Below are 21,303 nucleotides of genomic sequence, written 5' to 3'. Positions count from 1 at the left end.
GAAGACAGGAAAGCAACTAGAACCTGAGTATAGCATTTCCGCATGCGGATGCACTTGAAAATGGCCACTTCGTAGGGTTCCGTAGGTGCATTCAGCTAGGAGTTGAACATTTCATGCAGGATGCCCTGCGGCTATAAAAAAGACCTGCAGAAATTATGTCTACAATGGAAGACAGATATAGCACAACGCGTCATACTATGCGAAAAATTATATGCCTTATCAATAACCGCATGCGACAGGTTTCAAACAAGTTCTATCAGACTCCCGTAGGTTGCCACAGTCTGAACAATTGCCTTTCAGAAGCGTCGCACGTCGTTCTGGACACAGTGTCGTACCACGTGTATTGCGCTTACTGCTCACTGAGGTAAATAGCTCAGAAAAGTTTACTACGCGTGCAAAATTGAAAGTGGAAGTATAATAAGTCTACATAGAACGTAGCGCAAGTCATACCCCTCAAGTGTGAGAAAATACCATGCCGGGTAGGCGGGGCCGCTGCTACAACAATAGAGTGAGAAAGCACGATTACAATGACAAACGTGCACATAAAGAATGGATTGGTGCCCACTGAAAATCCCGCCATCCCTCTCCCGTTGTCATTAAATTCGCAGTTTTGAGCATGCACAGGGATCACCTGACTCGGGAAATCATCGGAGTTGGAATGATCGCATACGCTCTCATTTTATAGCTCACCAGCTGCAACTTTAAGTGCAGAAGCGAATTCTGGTATGTCCTTGATTACAAATATGGATATATTCTTCGCACATTGTGCTGTGTATCAGCTCTCCTGTCCGTCGTGTATCCCTGTGCTGTATATCTAATTCTGCCTCGCTAACAAGTACAACTGTCCTGCAGTAATTCACTGAGATATCGAGCATAATCCACTAGTGGCAGCCATGCAGGTCAAGGGAGCACTACAACGTGCTCTCGTGTCCTTGCAGTGCCTCGCAAGCTCTGTCACGTCGCGCGAATTACAACATGGATCCCTCGCCCACGGACAGGCACGACCGTTCTATGCGGCCCAATTGTTAGCGGCACTCGATTGACGGTTGCACGTCCGTGACTTCGAGCATGGGTACACCCGTTGGTCTCAGTAGTTCGGCGGGAGGGTTCTTCAGGAGAGTGGAGTCCGTGTCAGGAGGGTTCTTTCACCGTTCTTCGAGCCGTACGTGTCCTATCAGTCCTGTCGTCTTTATCTTGCCCTTCGCTCCTCCCAGGCATTCCACCCTGATCTCTTCGTCAACACTTTCTTTCGAGTAGGCATCCCTCTGTATCGAGTGGTTGAGAAGGAGCTAGTCTCTTTTTGTGTAAACAAGCCCACACCTACGCTAAAAAGAAAAAAGAAGAGCGCTAAGCGCGTACTTGACGCTTGCTCTTCAGCAGCTCTTGCTCTCGTGACCCCTGTGAATGTCACGTGCTTCAGAGTGCTATAAAAGCGCAGTCCGATGGGCAGTCCCTCGATCGTTTGCTCTACAGATATCCGTCCGGGCGTTCTTGCAACTACGTAAAAATCGACGCTTCTCGTGATTTCTTCTCCCGGAGAACAGTGACCAGCGCTAACCTTTCTTCTTATTGGCCACCGACTGTCTGAACCAAAAGCTGCAACGCCTGGCCCAATGCATTGAATTTGGGCATTGAATCGATTAGCACTCAAGACTCGTACAGCGACCGAAGAGGCAAAGTTGACGGGCTGAGGGCGGTGTCCCGAGAGCGACCTCACGCTCGACGCAGAAGACCGCAACTACGTCATCGGCGAGTGAGTGAGGAGGCGCGTGCCCGAAAGACAGGCACCGAGCCGCGGGCTGCGGCTGGCCGTTTCTCGAAGCTCGGCCGTCGCCATGCCCCGAGCTGCAAGGCCCGCCGTCCAAGTGCTGCAGCCGCCGGAGCTGCGTCAACAAACAAACCGGCCCACCGGGCGGGCCGCCCTAAGCGCCAGCAGCGACGCAGCAGCAGCAGCAGCACTCGAATCGGCGCAGTCCGACGGCTACTTCCAGCATCGACGCAGCGCCTGTGACGCAGCCAACCCGGTTCGTGTGGTGCGACTCGCGTGAACCGAGGCGAGAGTTGGCGCGCTTTTTCAGACTCTACCCTTCGTCTTGCTTTTAGCCGATAGTGCGTGCGTGCGTGACGGGTGTTGTCGGAGAGAAGTGTGAGGCACGGTGCGTGCGTGTGCGGGCGTTTGTTTTGGCTGCGCGCCTCCTCGCTGGTGGTGCGTTGGACGAGACACCCGGCGGAGGGCGAGGGAACCGGAGGGGGTGCTGCTCACCCTGTCTTTCCCACCCGCGGTCGTCGGTGTGCGCCGCCAAATTGAACCCTCGTGTGTGCCCCGAGACGACGTGCTTCTTCCCTCCGCGTGTGACCGCGACTCAGCCGACGGACTTCGATATTGTTCGACCGACCGCTTGAAGATAGATCACATCGCTGCCTAGCTTGTACTTTTCGATGAGGCGACCTGACGGGAACGCGGCTTCCAGCGCCGGCGTGAGTCGACGGACGTCTGCCGGTGCGCTGTTACTTCTCATTGGATACCTGGCGGCCTCGTTTACGCAAGGTCAGTGTTTGATCTAGTCTTGCCCAGTTTAGTTAGAGAAAGCTTCACAAGAAACTAACGAATTACTGAATCAGATGTCGACGAAACAAAGGATGAGATATGGAGAGAGTAAGCGTACGCGCCATTCAAAAAGGGTTCATTTTGAATCTGGCCTTTGCGTAGAGTCACGCCAGGGTATTGGTGGTTCTGGTTTTGGCGTGTCCTGAAACTTGGGTGTGGTGGTGGTGGCCTTTCCGAACGTGTTAAAGATGCTGGCTTGCTTTAGGACAACGAGCGAGACAAGTTGAAATTTCTTCTTTTGAGAGTGAACCGAAGATGTGCAACCCAGTGCTTTCAGTGTCACAGTAGCGAATCGGGAGTTTTTAAAAGCGCCAACACATTTCGGATTCTTTCGTGTGTGATCGTAGGCTCGTGTTATACGGAAAACGAAACTTTGTCCTCTGAACGCAACGGCAAATGTAAAAAAATATATGGGGTTGTACTTGCCAAAACCACGATCTGATTATGAGGCACGCCGTAGGGGGAGACTCCGGAAATTTTTACCACCTGGGGTTCTTTAACGTGCACCTAAATCTAAGTGCATGGGTGTTTTCGCACTTCACCCCCCCATTGAAATGCGGCCGCCGTGGCCAGGGTTCGATCCCACGACCTCGTCCTTAGTAGCCCAACACCATAGCCACTACGCAACCGTGACGGGCTCTAAATGAAACGTTTGAGGGTAGGCTCTCTTTATTTGCACCGACTTGCGTCTGCTTACGCACGCATAGTCTTTGTATGTTTCCGAATAAGCCTCTGCCGAAATGAAATGAGTCGTACAGATTTCACTTCCAGTTAATTAGGTGCAGATTTTGACAGCATCCGCGTGTGCCGGGCGTCACTGGCCCGGAGTACTGTGGGAATGATATACAGGTGAGTGAGAGAGAGAGAGAGAAAATGATAAATGAAAGGCAGGGAGCTTAACCAGGACTGAGCTCGGTTGACTACCCTACACTGAGGGAAGGGAAAACGGCAGGGAAAGATTAAGAGAAGAAGATAATGTCCACTGTGGATGTCGCCGACGTGGTAACAGTTTTGTGCTCTTTAGCACTGATGGTAACTCAGTCTGCATCTCAGCCGGTCACTCAATCCGGTAGCTTTCGGAAATCGCAGCAGCGCTTTTGTAGCTGCGATATGCAAGGCCATGGTCCCAAGATCATGTTCATGTGCAGGTGAGTGGTGTGCGAAGGGTTATGCAGGTGGGTAAGAACGTTTAACTGTGTGGCGGGGGCGAGAAGTTTGAAGGCAACAAGCTTCTGAGGGCTACACAATTTGACTTTTCCGAAAAAATCACAAACTGGCACTAACACATTATACACCACGAAAAAAAAAACACACACACACAAAAAAACACGAAACGTCTAGCAAGAGTTTGAGCACATATTAGGCATGCAATTTTAATTCGGAGGATCGCGCAGTGTCATAGGGATGTTCACTTTGAGTTGAGGACACGGGAATCCAGCACTTCACTGCGTGTACCACGCTACAGGTCCGTGGGGAGAGCGCTCAAAGTACATGTTTAAAGGCCACCTGTCATCTTATCACCACAGCAGAGCAAAAAGCCCAGATAATGAACACTGATATGGTGTGTTTCATTGTTCGCGAGTCACAAGAAGAACCGGCAGTTTTCAGAAAAAATCAATATATGAATACTCATTCAAGCTGTTGACAGCTCGACAGTGTGCATAGCCGACAGCTTCCACAGTCATATGTTAATCTTTCTTCACCGTTGCCTCTTAAATGCCTGCGGTACTTTGGTGGGACTAAAGGATGACACGATCTAAAGGATGACACTTCGAAAGAGGCAAACGAGGCGCTACTCGAAACTAAGTTTAATTCAAGGAAAAGAAAGAATATTCACTCTTAAAATTACTACGTGCATACGCATAACTGGGCATAGACGACAAGATAGGCTGAGAACATATATAAAGCAAGGGAACCTTGATATCCGGAAAGCCAGAGAGAGAGATAAGAGCAAAGGAAGGACAGGGAGGTTCTAATTCCAGAGAGAATTGAATGCTATAATTGGGTACCTTCTGGGAATACGAATTACTTAAGTACTGTTCTCGAAGCTTTCTTTCTAATAATGCGCGCTTGAGCGATGCGCAAATAAGACTCGGGGGCTCAGCCGTCAGAGAGCCATGAACGGTGAAGGCATACTCTCCCACCTGCTCAGGGAAGTGGTTCTACGTGAAAATGAATGGTTGGCGCTATCTTCTGCAACCCTTGAGGGAGCACGACTCAGCGCCACTACCACCTGCTCGTAGGACAGATAACAACCGCTCCTGTCCTCTTCCGTTCGGGTTCGTCACTGCGGAGTCTGCGCGTACGTGCCACATTGTACCACGTGTGATCGGGGCGGAGTCGGCCGTTATGAGCTCATGCGCGCTCGTGAAACGGGGCCTGTGGGCGATTTAAGAACAATCGCGACAGGTAGCCGTATTGGCCTCGAACTGTGCAGAAGCCAAATAGATCTTGTGCGCATGCGCGTATAGCTTAGAGCTAGAGTGCTCTGACGCTCTGTGGCCGTCATTGGTCCTTGCAGCACAAAACTCCGTACATCACCATCAGAGTGCCCTAAATGGGTGCTTGAAACGTTAAAGCTCGTAATGGCTTTTGTACGACTGCTCGACGGGTTAGTACTTTTAAGAACCGCTTCGGGCCCATAGCTTTCAGAAAAGAGACAAACAGCATGCGGTAGAGAAAACACGACGCAGATGTAATTACACAGTAGATGAAAAATGTGCATGAGGGATCAGAACGGACATTTGATGCAACAGCGAAAACCCATTGTACAATTTACGCATTTGATGAATTAACAGTACCCTCGTAAACTACAAAATAAACCAGTAAGCGCGAAGAACGCATGCGTACTGCGGTAGACAGGGGGCGGGGGGAGGGTGCCGCTCCGATCGGCTGCGAGCTCTTTTTTCGTCCAGTGTGTTCTTCCCTTTCCTGATTGTTTCATTTCAATTAAGCATAACAGTTGATTTCCCTATGCCTTATTTGGCTACATTGCCTGTCTGCTTCATATGGTTATGACTAACAAATAAGATAATGTATTGGACGCACGAAAAAAGGAACAGTATTCGCGCTCACAGAAAAAAAGAAAGAAAGTTGAACCAGAAGAAATAAATGCTACGAATTACAACATCACTACAAGACGATGAGCAAAACGTGAACAAGGTGAATGCAGGAGCCAACGTTTCGAGAAGTGGACTTGTCTTTTTCAAGGCCTTGTTCACGTTTTGCTCATCGTCTTGAATTTCCATCTCCCGCATTCCCCGTCTTTTCTCTGAATATCACTACAAGACACATAAGCTGTGCGTAAGTAGGGCATTTCTACGCTGATAAGATGCCACAGAACAGAAGCTGCAAAAATTAAGCAGACGCAACACACATCTTTAAATCTAGGTAGATCGAAGGTTTCGTGAAGAGGTTAGTGAAATGCTATACATTTCTCCATTCTCGTACTGCGTCTTGGGCGCAAAGGAAATTGGCGCGCGCGCGCCTTTTTTTCGCGCGCAACCGCGCTGCGCAACTCTCAAAGAGCTAGTGACGTTGGTACGAGATAAGTGACCTCGAGATAAATGACTAGTGATAAGTGATAAGGGATAAGTGACCACGAGATAAGTGATAAGTTGGCACGAGATGTGATTGTGACCTCTTGGTTACGGACTGCTTTTCTGGAGGGCCGAGGTTCGATCCCACCACCGGACGCAGAATTCAAGTTCTTTTTTTTTTTAAATATGAGCTATTGGGTTAGACCGCAGCACTCAGCAGTCACGGTCAGGAAAGTCCGGATTGTTTTATAGTAAAGGCATTGTAAAGTGAAAACCGCGCTTTAAAATAGTTGGCGAAGTTAAATTTCGTTTAAAGTGTAATATATCATTAGTTAAATTAATTAGCAAAGTTGCATTGCAATGAACTCAGCTAAAGCGAGCGGACACCTTTACAGTCGGGATGGATGGCTGGATGCAAAACTTTAATGAAGGTCCTGAGGTACGCGACTCAGCGCGCTGCGGGCCGCTCCCACGTTGGGACGTCAGGCCATGCCCGTCCGCCGCGGGATAGATTTAATTAAATTTCTCACGATCTTCATGCAAAACGCGGCACAGTAGATTGACCGCTGGGAACACTCCTGCATTAGCAGGACCTTTGGACATTTGTGCCTACTTATGCCCAATTTGCATGCTCGCTTTGAACTGGCGCTTTTCTTGTAGTTTCTTTTTTTTCCTTTCGATGGCTCTAAACCCCGCTACACACGCCAAAACCACGGTACACACGATGTTACTAGCTTACTTACTAGCTTATTAGCTTAGGGGGTGAAATAATTGCGCCGAGGTTAACAACACTTCAGGGCATCTAAGCATTCCTGACTTTCATCACACAAAAATGACCGTGGTGTTCTGAGGTGTGTAAAACCGTAATGCAAGAACTTGACAAGTCAAGCGGGTGAAGCTAGCCGGTAGGTCCAGAAAGGTCACAGGGAAACGCACGCTTTCCCCGTTTCCCCTTTTGCTTCCCGAAGCCAGTCGCACGGCAATTTGGCGTGTATGCGCGGGCTTCTTTCACGCACGGAAAAATACTTTCAGGTTGCACGTATTGAGCAACAGAAGGCTGTATCGCGAGTTTCTCGTGTTGCTCTACAATTTTCTCTTTAACACTTTTCATCGAGAGTAATATTTGAGTACTTGATTAATTAATTAAGACCGATTATGTAATTAGGTGGAATACAAAATATAATCTGAGTATCCTCAAGCGATGGCAAACAACATTACCTTGGTTCTGTGCAGCTACGCGGCATTTGCATATTTTAAAATCTTGGCGCGTAGAAATGATATTAGTGCTACATTTATCGTCACGTGTGGTTTAGCGAGCGACCCACAATGCTTACCGATATGAAGGTTGCTTCACGTCAAAAGCGAGTGTCGAGACAGCGCTCTACAAGCGCACTGGTGTCATGCGGTGGGTGGCCATTACGGGGGAAGTTAAAATTAAAGAAAATGATTAAAATATGGGATTTTAAGTGCCAAAAGCACGATCTCGTTATGAGGCACGCCATAGTGGGGACTCCGGAGTAATTTGGACCACTCAGGCTTCTTCAACGCGCGCCTAAATCGAAGTACACGGGTGTTTTTCGCATTTCGCCCCCATCGAAATGCGGCCGCCGTGGTCGGGATTCAATCCCGCGATCATGTGCTTAGCAGCCCAACATCATACGGGGGTAGTTGGGCCCACAAGCTCATCGTATCGTAAAATTATTGAGCCAATTCGCTGTGTAATTTATTCCTTATTACTAGGAACGGTTAAGGAGGTTTACAGCTATAACAAACGTCAATACTTCGATTAAGTTCAGTAGTGCTGTAATATCGAAAATTAAAATCTGTTGCGCTCTGTCAGCGTTAACCAGGAATGTTAGCTACCTTCTCTAAATCGAATATTAGAGCAACTGCAGTTGTTGTAAAGATTAAGTGGTATCATACCGAGAGCACTTTATGTTCTGGGGACTGTTGGGTAAACATAAGCATATACGTCCGCGAATTTTTCTTTGCACTGCACTACTGTAGAGAACGTATATGTATGCTTTCCTAGTTGGAAATGCTCAGAATTGTGTGTTTTCATTTTTTTTCACATTAGAATTTACTAATCCTTCCAAGAAACAAATTTTGCAAGGAACCACTTCTGTCACGCTTTTCGCCGCTCGCAATGGCACTTCATATTGCAGGCAACATGTGTAAATTGGCGCCTAATTTTCCCCATCGTCTCTTTGATTAAACTTGTCACTCTTTCACTTCGCTTACCTCCAAGACACTTACAACCCCCGGAAAAGAGCGGAAAATGCAGGGGAAGGTAAAGTTACATATTTCGAAGTCTCGCAGGGAAGCATCAGCACTTCTCAACACACCATCCTACACGCATTCCAGAGAGGACTTCTCAGTCATACGAAAAGCACAAACACACACATTACTCGCACCACATGTTACGCATTTATGTTAACAGGGACCCGGGCTCCCCCACTTGCAAACCATGCGGGCGCCTATCCATCAAAAAACCACACCTTGTGGGAGTGCCCTGCCAACTACATCTTCAGAGAGACAATATACTTTCTAAACTACCACCAAACCAGCCTCCCAGCAACTGAGGGAGTGAACCACTCTCCCCCTAAAGCTCCAAAAACTATGGTGGCCACTTCTGGTGCAATTCAGAAGGGTGATGATTTGGGCTAGTTGGTTTTCCATTTTTAGATTGTGTGGTACAGCGCGAAGCAAGGACAAGATCAATAAAATTTCACTTGACAGTAAGCGCTTGTCCTCGTTTTTTTTTGCGTCCCTTGTCCCTGCTTCGCGCTGTACCACACAATATGGTGCAACGCCTCAAGAATTAGCTGGGCCAGGAAACATGAGCCTACCAGGAGGCCCGAACGGGGGCTTCAGTTCCCAAATTTGGGAATAATAAGTGTCATTCTTAGCTTTCTCTTTCTCTCACCGCTAATTGGAAAATAGGATTCTGTGCCAGCCTGGCTTTAGTCTCTTTGCTTGAGAGCAGGTACGCGTAACGTTTCTACAGATGTCCAGAATGAAAGCAGTTCAAACCGGCGGGCACTGGCTGCGGGGACTAATGGCTATGGCGTTGTGCTCATCTGGACGAGGTATCGGGCGGTGGCGGCAGCATTCATTCCGGTGGAATTAGAGTACAAAAATAAAGGAAAGAAAAACTACCACGAACAAAAATTATGTTGAAGATGGAAGTTCAAGTAGGAAAACTGGTCAAAATTAACCTGTAATAACCTGAATCTATTGCCTGAAGAAAAACTTTCGAATTGCAGTTAAAAATGCTGGTACGCAGAGTGAGAACATGCAAAAAAACTCTCATACCATTTACTACCCCGGGTGAGACTTGGAGACTCGTTTATAGACTGCTGAAACGGGCAATGTCAAATTCGCAATGTCAAAACAATGTCAAATTCGCATGTTTTCACACTCTGAAGAAAGTCAGACTTGGCAGGTGAACCGTCTTGCATTTTATGGCAGTCCGTAAAACAGTCGGTATTTCAGAGATGACCACTTCAATTCATGCTCCGGAATGGATGCCGCTGAACGAGTTTCTTGGAGTGTTGAACGTCGTTGGAACGATTCTGCACAAAGTGTTGTTTTCTGAGATAGAGCACGCTATCATGCATTTGCTTGATGTCCACACATGACGTCAAAATCAGCTTTTGTCTCGCTTAAGTGCTTCGTTTGGATTTATGAGCTCAGATTCTGCATGTCGCGAAATCGCTACAACAGGCTAGAAGTGGTTAATCAGAAACTCTCTATTACAGCGTCTCTCAAGCCGAATAGAAGCTTGAGCTGAGCGCTGAACTCGTACGTAAACTTACACAGGGGTGAATGCTTAGCACTCGTGAGAGTAAACTTTTGAACAACAAGTTACTGGTTGACGAAGGTTCCTCGCAGGTGTTACTATTTTCTCACTCGACAAATTACTTTGCAACAACGTGCTGCCCTGTGCTTTAATTTTCTATCTGTAGAAAATACCCCACGCACGTTCTCTGTGGTGTTTACGATGTCAAATTTCATGAATCGGTAATCTTATTTATCCTGGAGGAATTCGGGAACAGATTCCTGAATAGAAGTACACTTTGATCATTTTTTAAAGGTATCGGGGTTGTCTATTTAGGATGAGAACATTCATGGGTTTGAGTTTCTTTAGTGAAACCCTTTCACCGAGAATAGTTCGCCCTATCTGCTTTTTCTTGTATCTGTAACCACGTCACAGTTAGGTAGCACTAACGTAACGTAATGGTTACCTTTGACACCAAAGAAGAGAGTCCGCGGGAACGTCCCCGTGGTCCTCGGGAGAAACAGAAAGGTGACATCTTTGCTTCCTAAAACAAAACCTGCCACCCTTTGTTGGATCAAGTTTTTCCGGAGCTCAGCTCCCTGCCAGCGGAGACACCTAGCAGACGACAGTTCCAAGGACACTTGCTCCTCGTCTTGGCTGCACCCAGACGAAGGAAAAACAACTACAGAAAGGTCTACACAAGCGTAGAAGAAGCGACGGCTTTGACAAGAAGTGCTAGGCCACGTGATGCAGGGTGTCTGTGGGCTCAACGACTGCCCCGCCGTCGACAGCAGGCCAGATCTTGGCCAAAGCAAGAAGCGCAAAACTTTTTGAGCTTCGATGCAGACGACGACGCGCGCAAAGGGGGCAAAGCCATCGTCTGTACCCGTCCACAACTTGGCAACGGTGCCAAAGGAAAGACATGAGGCCGAACGCATCGCCTTCGCTCAACGGAACTGAGTTGCGAAAAAAAAAAAAAAAGAGGGATAGCAGTGAGCCGGGAGTCGTATACGTCCTTTGAGCCGTGAGAGACACGTCCGTAGACAGAAATAGACATCGTCTCCCGCTGTCGACCCACCACAGAGACCAAAGCACTAGCTCCGGCCGGTTCAAAGAGCGTAGGAACCTCCCCACCACCGCTCCCACCTCCTTAAATCATTTCTCAAGACCGTCGCTAAACTCTGGGCGTTCGGGCGAAACGAAGAAGTACTAAAACACATCCGTGGCCTGTCGCTGGCAGGTTGCTTTAGCATTGCTTGAAAGCGCGCCCTCTTATACTTTCTTTTTGGTCAGTGGTTTGTTTAGTGCGTACATATGAATGGATAAGTGGAAACTCTACGCCTGAATTGCATCTGAAGACCAGCTCGGCTTTAATGGTCATATCGACCTGTTCGCACATTCCAGTAGCAACGTTGGCGTGAAAACTAAATTGTCAACAGGTGCTAGCATCTGTGTTACTTCTGTCAGGGTGGCAGAGCTGCTGCGCATTTCACGTTGTTAAGTTCGGTTCGTGAATGAGCATCAGTTGAAAAACACCAGAGTGTATGCAAGATATCCATCAATAACTGGCAACAAAGTTGCTTATTTGCTAACACATATGCTGGTGGCACAAAAAAAAAATTACATTGCAGCGTTGTGGCATGCAAAACTTGGGTTTCTTAATTTCAACACCCAGCTGCGAGTTAGTAAACGCTGAGCATGCGTAAAGGTTGAATATCCAGAGGAGCCTTGTGCTAGACTATTGTATTTGCGCCGGACGACGGAGCTCTACGTCGTAGCGTTGTACTGATAGCTTTACTGGCTCCACTACTCATTCAAGTTCAGCAGCACAATTGACATTTCATTTAGAATTACAAATTGCTTTAATTGTGACCCCATCGTATGTAGGAACATATCGACTAGTGTGCCTTGCGTTTCCTTGAAGTAAAACAAAACAAAACGAGAATCACCGCCCAAGCACTCTCTACATGTTACAGCTTCATACGGTTTAAGTGGTTAATGTGGTTATGTGGTTAAGTAGCGAATCTCGTCGGTTCATCAAATCACGGCTTGGTAGGCTGCCAGATACTTGGGACACAGTTGCTGCTCGCGCTCCGCTGCACGAGGCTGTTTTTGTGCCCGGGCTGCAGCATCGGCATGGCGTAGACGAGCTCGTTCCCGGTTCTGCTCGCGGCGTTGCTGATAGAAAGCTGCCTGCTCCACAGGAGTCGGAGAGAAACTCCGGCTCCCATTTCGGAGCCGGAGAGAAACTTCTGCGCGCGCACTCGGCTGCGACGGAGAGCAACGACGTCACTACTGGCGCAGCCAATCGCTCGCCCTCCCTTTCTTTTTCGCGCATGCGCATAGGGTTGCGCCGGAGTAGTTTTCTACGCAAGGCGACAGACGGATGGACGGATGGACGGGCGAATCCACTAGCTATATACAACTTCGCTGTAAAAGGCTATAGAGGTTTTCGCGATATTTGCTAAAAGATGCGCTGACAACAGCATTTTCTTGTAATGCGTGTATGATTCGTTTAAATTGCAAAGGCACCCGACACTATGCAAACTTTGTGGAACACTCTGGATGCTGATCTACCTGTCACTTTGTTTAGTGGAACCCCGTTGTTGTTCTTGGCTGGATGAATGGTACAGATACCTTTAACGTGTGGTGGAGGCGACGTTCGGCCATCCGATAGCAGTACTTCATTGTTCTTACAAGTAACACGCTATCATCTTATGCAGGCTAACATAATCAGCTTTATCATTATACAAGCGTACGACCGTCCGTGATTAAGTTATCACAAGTAGCATGAAATGCTATCAGCTTGACTATCGTCTCCATGCCTCTCATTGAAGTGGGCCTCTCACCCTATTCCAACAAGGCACGTTTGTCGGTGCTTTGGAGCAAGGCCTACAGCTTCGACCTCCACAAACATGTCGTCGGTTGTGTTGTTTGAGGCTAAGAACGATCGTCGGCTAAGTTTCGCAAAATTGAGCAACACGGCGTTGCCGCTGAAAAGATTTACGGCTTTTGCGTTTCCGCAGTAAAATGTGCTTGGGAGTTGAAGGGACCGGGAAAGTGGCCGTGGCGGAAGCTAGGTGTGTCCTTCGGGCTAAACTTTGACCTTTTGTCTGCTGGTTCCTCCCGGCCATAGCGGCTTCGGCCGTCTCAAGACAGTGAGTCGTAAACGTCACTTCTCGCGACAAATCACTCGGCGACTTAGCAGCGGTCGTTATGAAAGCGGTTGCCGCTGTCGCAATCAGTGTAGGGTGTTGTCAAGTGCCGCGGCGGAAAAGCTTTTTGTGGTACCACCCTTGACGCTAAAGAAAGAGCACGAGACCACCAGCGCGAGGCCTTGCCAAACTTGAAGCCGTAAGCCCTGTCGACACGCAACAGGTTCGTGAAACCTAAGTGTCGCCCGCCTCCTGCCGTAGCCGCTTTGCGACGTACTCGTCCTCCCATATATACCTGCCCACTTTGCGAGCTGCGACATCGCCGTTGCGATTCACTATAGCTATAGTGTGAAGGAGAATTCGCAGGTACTCGGCTTCCCTGAAGGGCCCGCCGCGTTCAGGCACGGAACGGCATGATGATGCGGCGTTTCTAACTCTGCCATGCGCGAAAGTTTCTTCCTACAAGAACACTGACTTATTACTAAAAAAAAAAAACCGCTTTAGGATTGCTTGATTTCGGAACCAGACTAGGTTACCGATGAAGCGGCAGCCATTGAGTGTAATAGGAACAGTGAAAGTTCCAAAGAGACTCTCACGTCTCGGCTTTCAGCAACGAAAGTACCCCGTGACTCGCTTGCCCGAGATCAAGTACATGCCCTAAATGTAGGAGCTCTGATCATGAAAACATGAAAAGAGCTGAAGAAATCTACTCGTTTTAAAACGAGTTGAAGAGTAAAGAAAAAAAAAACAGTTCCATTTATTAAAGAAATGACGCACTTGACGGCGTATATTTGTTTCGGTGCGGACATTTAGTTAGCATTTGTTGTTTCGTTACGTGATTTCGCAGAGAACAGAGACGGGGACCGGCGCACCAGTAGTGGTTCAGCACAGATGGCGATGCGCATATACCCACTACACACATGCGCGCTGCTGTGTGCTGAGCCTGGTCAGGCGATGACGAAGTTTTCTTGACGCGGATGTATGCGGCACACCTCGAGAAGAGGTGAAATGATAAAGAAGAGTACGAAAATAGAGCTGAATAAGTGTTGTAAGGTTGTATGGGCACAGTAACGAAATACCAGCACGCGGTCATATAAACGACACAAAGGGTTTGCAGGAAGGAGGCGACTTCAACTTATCAACAGCGCTTGCGCAATCGATGTCTGAGACAAACAAGAGGTCTGGTACCTGACTCCGACGAAGACAAAATTCATTTGCCGAATCGTTGGTTCCACTTTTCCCGTTCAGCTCACGTGCTTAACTTATGATTGAGCAAGGGGGGTGGGGGTGGGGGAGGGCTACGGTCTAATATTGCAGTCATGCTCTCTCCCTGTTCGCAGTGGGCCCGCTCTTGTGAAAGGTGGGGGCGGGGGGTGCGGATTGGCATCCCTCAATCTAGCGGCCCGGATTTCTTCACTCCGTTTTTGGACCACACGTGTCGAACGCGGGGGCGTCATAGCCGAGCGACCCTGAAATTCCCGCAACAATTTGCACGCTTCTAAACCTCACAATTCCCGATGAGCGAACGCTTGGCTTCGGTGGATCATGCCTACGTTGGCCAGAGTGAGCTTTCTCGAACGCTGTCAACTCCCGTGCGAATCGACGAACGTACTGCCGAGTGAAGCCACTCTGAACGTCGAGCGAGAGGCTAAGTTTTGGCACCGATCCCGACATGCGTGGAACGACAACGGCGCCATCTTTGAACGCGATACGTACACGATCGAGTGATAGTTTCCTCTACTCAGCGACACCAAATTAAGACGCGTGGGTAGAACGGTGGGAAAAATATAGGTGATATTATACAGTTTAAGGAACTGCGCCATGACGACACGTACGCAGCACGCAAGCGCTTTGCTGAACGTAGCAGCGCGTGTTGCGTTAGGGTTTTTAGTACTGCAATATGCCTACGTACGTAAGCGGGCGAGCGTTAGACGCCGGGCGCGTCGGAGCGCATTGACCGCGCCCGCCAGTACGTCGAACCATCGGTCGAACTATATGCTGTTGATCTCGCTAACGTGATGTAACATGTGGGTGTGTTCCCGCTTCGTCGAACTATATGTAGGCCTTTAAGAGACGTTTAATACGGATGAAATACACGAATCATATTGAGAAAAATAAAAACCGAATACTTGCTTTTTGAGGCTGGCACGGTAATTTGCGACGAGCTGCGCCGAAAGCAGGTCGAGCCTTTCGCGCAAGCAGCACACACTCAACGCTTTCTCAAGAACAAAGTTCCTATTTTTGCTGTGCATTCCCACCGTGCAGGATCCGGGAATGGCTTTTCTGCGCGTTCCCTTCACGCAGCCAAGCCAAATCGTAGGCCATTGAAAAGCACAGCCTGTCACTGGTCGCCTTTGACGCTGCCATTTTGGGAAACTCTTTTGTCTCGTGCTCTCCCGAACAAACGAGAACCACGAGAGCAGCACGCAAGCCTCCGTACGTAAGCACGCAAGAATCGGATGCGTGCGTACGCAGCGGCCGCCTACGCATCACGTATGGTCCGTATTGCGTTCTGCACATGCGCACTTTGCAGAACGTAGCTATCTTACGTACGCAGCGCCGTTGCGTACGCTTCGTACGCAGTACTAAAGCTGTCTATTATCGTTTCTTGCATGTTTTCTTGAGATACGCTTTTAGCAAGCGACCCCCTATGCGGCTTGAAATCAAAGATGTCTCACCTCAAAATACGTTTACTAACTGTTCACTTTTGCAATACAGCTGTCCGTAAGCGTAACGTGAACGCGCCTGCGATGTAAGCATGCTTAATATTTTTGTGCTTGTGTTCTTTTTCACGCAGTGTCTGCGGCGCCGTCAAAAGAAGAGCTGGGCAAGGGCTTAGCGGATGGTCGCTTGAAGCTCATAGTAAAAGGTGAGATATTATTCGCCTCTCCACCATTAGCGACGAGCACTTACGTACACTTGCACTGAAGTGGAATTTGTTGAGCCAAAAGTAGAAAAGGACCGGACGAAAGATTGCAGATCTTGTTACACCACGATGAGCTCGCAGATTAGGCGCCGCAGCGCGTCGGTTCAGGTGTAACGTCTGCACTTTGTGCGAGTGGTTACAAACACGAGCAGCCATCGCAGATAGAAAGGTGAGGAATGCTCAGGAACTCGGGAACCTTGCTTTTTGTCCTGGATGCCCACACAATTTGACTTTTTCATCGTTTCAAAACGTAAGAGAACAGAAAATTTCATTCACACAGTGCCAGTTCGCTATGTTCCGTGGCTGGCATCACTTAAACCAAAAGAGCCCGACGCACCATTTTGCATACGCCGAATTTGATGCCTAAAAACTGAGGCACTGGAATCCCAACGTAGAGTTCATAATGGCATTTTTGACATGATGGAGGCAACTTTCAGTTGTGCATAGTTAAGCAAATCGATTACTTATAAAGTAATTACCGTACCAAATATTTTTTACTGAATTATTATTTAACAGATTTTTTTCGTACCAATATACTCTCCATGGCCAGGAATAAATGGGAACAACTTCTTTTTATTGTGTTTGATCTGTAACAGCGTTCGCGCCTTGCGACGTTAGGAAGAGTTCAGCACCAAAGGAACTCGATATTTCTTTCACTTGCTCATAACGACGCAAAAAAATAAGAAAGAAATTGCAGCTGAATATCTACTCTTAAGTTGAGGGGCCGCGGTCGACGGCAGTCGCAAACACGCGAACGCTTGTGGGATAGATCTGTGTTATGATGCTTACGTATTATGTAATATATCATGTAATATATGCATTATGGTAACGCGCGGACGTTTCGTCCCCGAACCGCAGCCTTCGCGGACCAGCTCGTGCGGGAACTCTCCTCGGCGCTCGACTCGGGTCACGTGCAGCTGATCAAAGACAAACTGGCAAAGCTCTCGGACCACATCCAGGAGCACCCGGCCATCGGTCAGAAGCACCTGTGGGTGGGCAAGGGAAAGCCACCCGCGCCCAAGGATGCCGAGAGGAAAGAGCGCCACGCCCTAGCCGCGAGGTGAGAAAACCGCGTTGGGAGTCCCCTCCCCCCCCCTGCTTTTTTTTCAAGGAACGATTCACGCGTTGATGGGTGGGTATACGTAGAAGCGGCACTATTAACGGGTGCGCAGCTGCAAGAAGAAAGACGAACGATCGCGCTGAACGAATTAAACTCTGAGGAGTCGGGTCAGGCGAGCGTGCGTGCGGTGTGCACTAATTTGCAGGAGTTTGTTGGTTATGGTTACGTGTAGTTTTTTTACTTTCCTGTAGGGCAAAGAAGTGCGCACGGACGTTTGTATCATGTACATGTATCCTTTGTTCCTGTTTAAGCGCTACGTATGCGAATACTTCGTGTGTAAATAAATAAATAAGTAAATTGAGCTGCGGTGCTTATACATCTCGTTAACTGAATCATAATAATAAGAAGCAATAGGATCGATCCCCTCGGTTTTCTTCGACAAACGTATGGCCGGGTACCCATAGTTGCGCAATAATAATACAGTGGATTACGCGCGCAGTGGTAGATCTCGAGCCCGGGCCTCCTAGCGCGGGAACCCCCCAAGTTCTTCCCGTTCCCGTCTCGCTGACGTGTCGCGCGCTGTGCTCGAGATGGCGTTGGCGAGTCACAACAGTGGATGTAGCCACCCAGAGATGTAGAAAGGTCGCTGCCGACGCAGAGTAGTCGAAATCGCTTACAAATTACCGGATCGTCCCCCGCGTAGTGGTTAACGCTAAAACCCCTTAAACTTCGTAAAGTAGCGCCACGCTTTGAAGAATGGCTCCCTACTCCTCGCGCGCTCTGGCCGAGACCGACGCCGCGTCGCCATTGGCCTACTAGCATCACGTGGGCCCTCGCGCCGTGCTTCAACGCCATTTTCGCTCCAGAAGCGTCTACGGAGTGGCGAGGAGCGCATGTTGGCTCCGTTGCCACGCTCGAGTGGTGTAGACGGCGCCACGGTCGAGGAGGGAGCGTGAAAGACAGGAGAAACGAGGAGGAGTGAAGGCGGAGGAGGAGACTGTCGCTACTTTTCGAAGTTTAAGGGGATTTAGCTAACGCAGTTCCTTCGACCATTTGCTTTCACTGCGCTCAGGCCGCTTTTTTTGATCGTCTCGCCGCAGGCGCAAGTGGGCGATGCACAAGCGGGACGGTGCCCTGGTGCTGCCCTCGGAGGAGATCTGCCAGACGACCACCCAGTGGGAGCAGCTGAACCGCACGCAGGACTACGACGGCAACGAGGTGGAGATCGTGCAGGACGAGATACAGCAGTACGTGTTCTCCTATCGATGCGCCACCGCGCAGAACCCGTGCACGGCCATCTCCGGGCTGTGAGTATATGCCTTCACGAATCGTTGCTTCTCTCTTCCTCTGTCGAGCATGTGTTGGTCGGCTGGTTGGTTAAGCATGATTACAAAGACGGCGCCGAGCGCCGTCTTTGTAATCTTTCGAGCGCTACTATTACTCTCATACGGGTTCGCAACCTTTAAAGCACCCTACAACTTACGGACGCTCGACCACGTACGAAGCACTCAACATCTTCCAAGCGCTCCGAGTAAAATCAGTTGAAGAACAGACGTTCCTTCTGGGTTATTCCATTCGCATTATTTCTTAAAAGCGCTGGAAGCATTCAGTAATATCAAGTTGCTTCCTTTGAGGACACACACGTGTCACTTCCTTTTTTTTTCTTATGCATAAACTGGAACCAATGGGTGTCTATTTAAACAAACTGCAAAGGTCTGAAAGTACACCCACCCCCTCCACCAAAGAAAGAGGTGTTTATACCTGCGCAAACACTCTGCAGTCTCACGAGTCCTAATGCAGTCACAAAGCTATTAAAATGAAACATGCAGCCTGGTGTTACTTAGTCGTCGTATTCATTACAAAAGAAGTATTATTATCTCAAAGCTTTACATTTCAAAAAAGACGCTTTTATTTGGGTTATCACTTTAAGGCGGATAGGTAGAATTCTTTGTTTCTCTGGAAGCATCTAATAATGTCAAGTTTCCAACTAGCCCAACTTTATGTAATAATTACATCAAGCTCGTTTAGCGATGTAAAGGATTCTTGTGTGAATACTAGCCGTCGGTGACGTTGATCAGACTCAAGACCTTGGGAAAGGCTGGAGTGAAGCCATGCGTATCTGAAAAGTACAACCGTTTGATGATGGATTGTGGGTCTGTAGCAACACCGTCGCGGTTCCTGCGCAATGGAACGTTGAAAGCTTTTATTTGACTTAATTTGTTACTGTCGATCTATTTCCGGCAAATTCTCACCCCCCTCCCAAAAAATGGGAGCTGTTTTTCTGCTTGCAAAGTTCGTTAATTGTTGCTCACGATTTCGATGCAGCTACGACAGCGAGTGCACGGAACGCAAGGGCTGGATGTACCTCTACTACCGACCGCTAGAGGGCGAAAACCGAGTCGCAAAGTGGGGCTACGTTTCGGTCAACCACCACTGCGTCTGCAAGGTGACTCCGAAGGGCGCCCGCTAGCTGGCTGCCCAGCAAATCACCGAGACCCTCCTCTGCAGCTTGCGCCGAGAGCCCCACTGCAACCGGCTGGCTACACTGGCTACACTGGCTACACACTGGCTACACTGGCTGCAACTGGCTACACCGCTTCGAAGAAAGCTGAACCTGCTCGAGTCATGCATCGGCCGTGTGCTTCATAGTTGCCGCCGAGAACGTGTGCGAAAGCTTAATGAAGACGAGGCCGGAAAAAATCGCAGTGAACACATTGCAATTTCAGTGATCAAAGCTTAAAGACATTGAACTCTGGTAGTTAATCTTCCGTGCCTCCCATAAGTAGGCATATGTATTGCTTCATTTAAAAAAGGAAGGTGGAACTAATAGGTGTTTATTAAGACCAAGTGTAAAGGTATGAAAGAACCTTGCACCCCCACTAAAATGTAAAGGTGCTTATTCACAGAGAAACACTGTGGCGTTTTGGTGCAGCCGCAGAGGTGTTAAAAGCAGGCTCCTGCCCTGGTCTTATTTAGTCGTCGTCTTTATTACAAAAGGAGCAATTATTAACCCAAAACTTTACTGCGAGAAACGCTTCAGTCTAGAATATCATTTTAAGGCGGAATAGGTAGAATTCTTGGTTTATCATAGATGCCTATTCTTTGGTCAGAATTTTTTTTTTCATGTAGACCTCAGGTTGCTGCTTAAGAAAAAAGGTTAAGATCATTTCCGTTTGCTGTTGTCACTGTGGATCCCTGCGTAAGGAAACTTTTTTAGTACTATCGCAGCTGACTATGTGTCATCGATTCCATTCGGATATCCTCTGCTGGAATGTTTTTAGCAATCACATCCTTATTGCCTGCGGAAAGGCACTAGTGTTGAATACTTGAAACGTAGTGTTTGTCAAATTGAAAAATTGTCATCCACCCGACTGTTCCATGAAAATACAAAGGAGTGTTTCTGAAACTGTGTACGCTGATTTGAATCAGTGGCTTCACGATCGTTATTACGCCTGGAGCGCACATTGCTAAACAAAAGCTTCTTTTTTTCGATTGTATGCGACGCTTGTTCACAGCATGACGTGAACATTGATTGTTATCGTGAAATTTGAGGTGGCTTATTTAAAAATTTGCGCCCGCAAATCCTTTTTCGTTCGCACCCGCAATTAAGGCATTAAACGCAGTTTCCCATGTTTTCTTCGTTCAGTAATATTCATTCATGAACCATCATTGAATGCATCGAATTCATTGTTTCAGAAAATTGCTCCACCATTGACGATCTGAATTTTTGTCTTCAGTATTAAACATTTTCCCTACTCGAGATCACCGCCCACCACCTTTACGATTTTATGAAAATATTTATCTTTTTTCCTTCTACGTCATCGATCACCCTTCATAGCTCATCTATTGTCACTTGTTTACATCAGAGCAAATATAGAATGCATTCATCAACCTTTCTTTTTTCCCCGTGTGAAACATTTTGGCTGAATGTGTGTATTGCAGTTTGTATATGAGAATGAGGTGTTTACATAAAGCAGCGAGAGTTCGTAGTCTAATGTCTTGTGCTGTTTTCTTTCTTCGCGCCGGAAGGTCCTTCCAACAATGGCACTTCATTAAAAAAAAACTGACACACTGATATGCACTGCCTTGCAAAGGTGTCGAAAGTTCGATGCTTCCCTGCGGGTTCAAAAGTCTAAACTCTAAACTTAAAAGTTAGACACCTTCTTTATGAAGCGCTAGGTTGGCGCAGGAACATCGACAGTGCTTGATGCGTGCAATGCCTATTACGTAACGT

General features: G+C 48.0%; 1 protein-coding gene across 1 annotated transcript; it reads left to right on the top strand.

Moving 5' to 3' along the window:
• Positions 1-1,428: 1,428 nt before the first annotated feature.
• On the top strand, positions 1,429-21,064 carry LOC126543443 (uncharacterized). The gene is made up of 5 exons (XM_055062357.2): positions 1,429-2,548; positions 15,881-15,952; positions 16,868-17,069; positions 18,170-18,376; positions 19,395-21,064. The coding sequence occupies exons 1-5, from the start codon at positions 2,440-2,442 to the stop codon at positions 19,537-19,539; spliced, it is 735 nt and encodes a 244-aa protein (XP_054918332.2). The 5' UTR covers positions 1,429-2,439; the 3' UTR covers positions 19,540-21,064.
• The last annotated feature ends 239 nt before the right edge of the window (positions 21,065-21,303 follow it).

The sequence above is a fragment of the Dermacentor andersoni genome, chromosome 10, assembly GCF_023375885.2.
Source record: "Dermacentor andersoni chromosome 10, qqDerAnde1_hic_scaffold, whole genome shotgun sequence".
NCBI classification, from domain to species: domain Eukaryota; kingdom Metazoa; phylum Arthropoda; class Arachnida; order Ixodida; family Ixodidae; genus Dermacentor; species Dermacentor andersoni.
This window is presented reverse-complemented; position numbering and strand designations above follow the sequence as displayed.

Bases quoted from the DNA above. Each gene is read 5' to 3' on its own strand.
- LOC126543443 (XM_055062357.2), top strand. From the start codon at position 2,440: ATGAGGCGACCTGACGGGAACGCGGCTTCCAGCGCCGGCGTGAGTCGA. The intron at 15,953-16,867 runs GTGAGATATTAT...CCCGAACCGCAG, and splicing joins CTTGAAGCTCATAGTAAAAG to CCTTCGCGGACCAGCTCGTG. The intron at 18,377-19,394 runs GTGAGTATATGC...ATTTCGATGCAG, and splicing joins TGCACGGCCATCTCCGGGCT to CTACGACAGCGAGTGCACGG.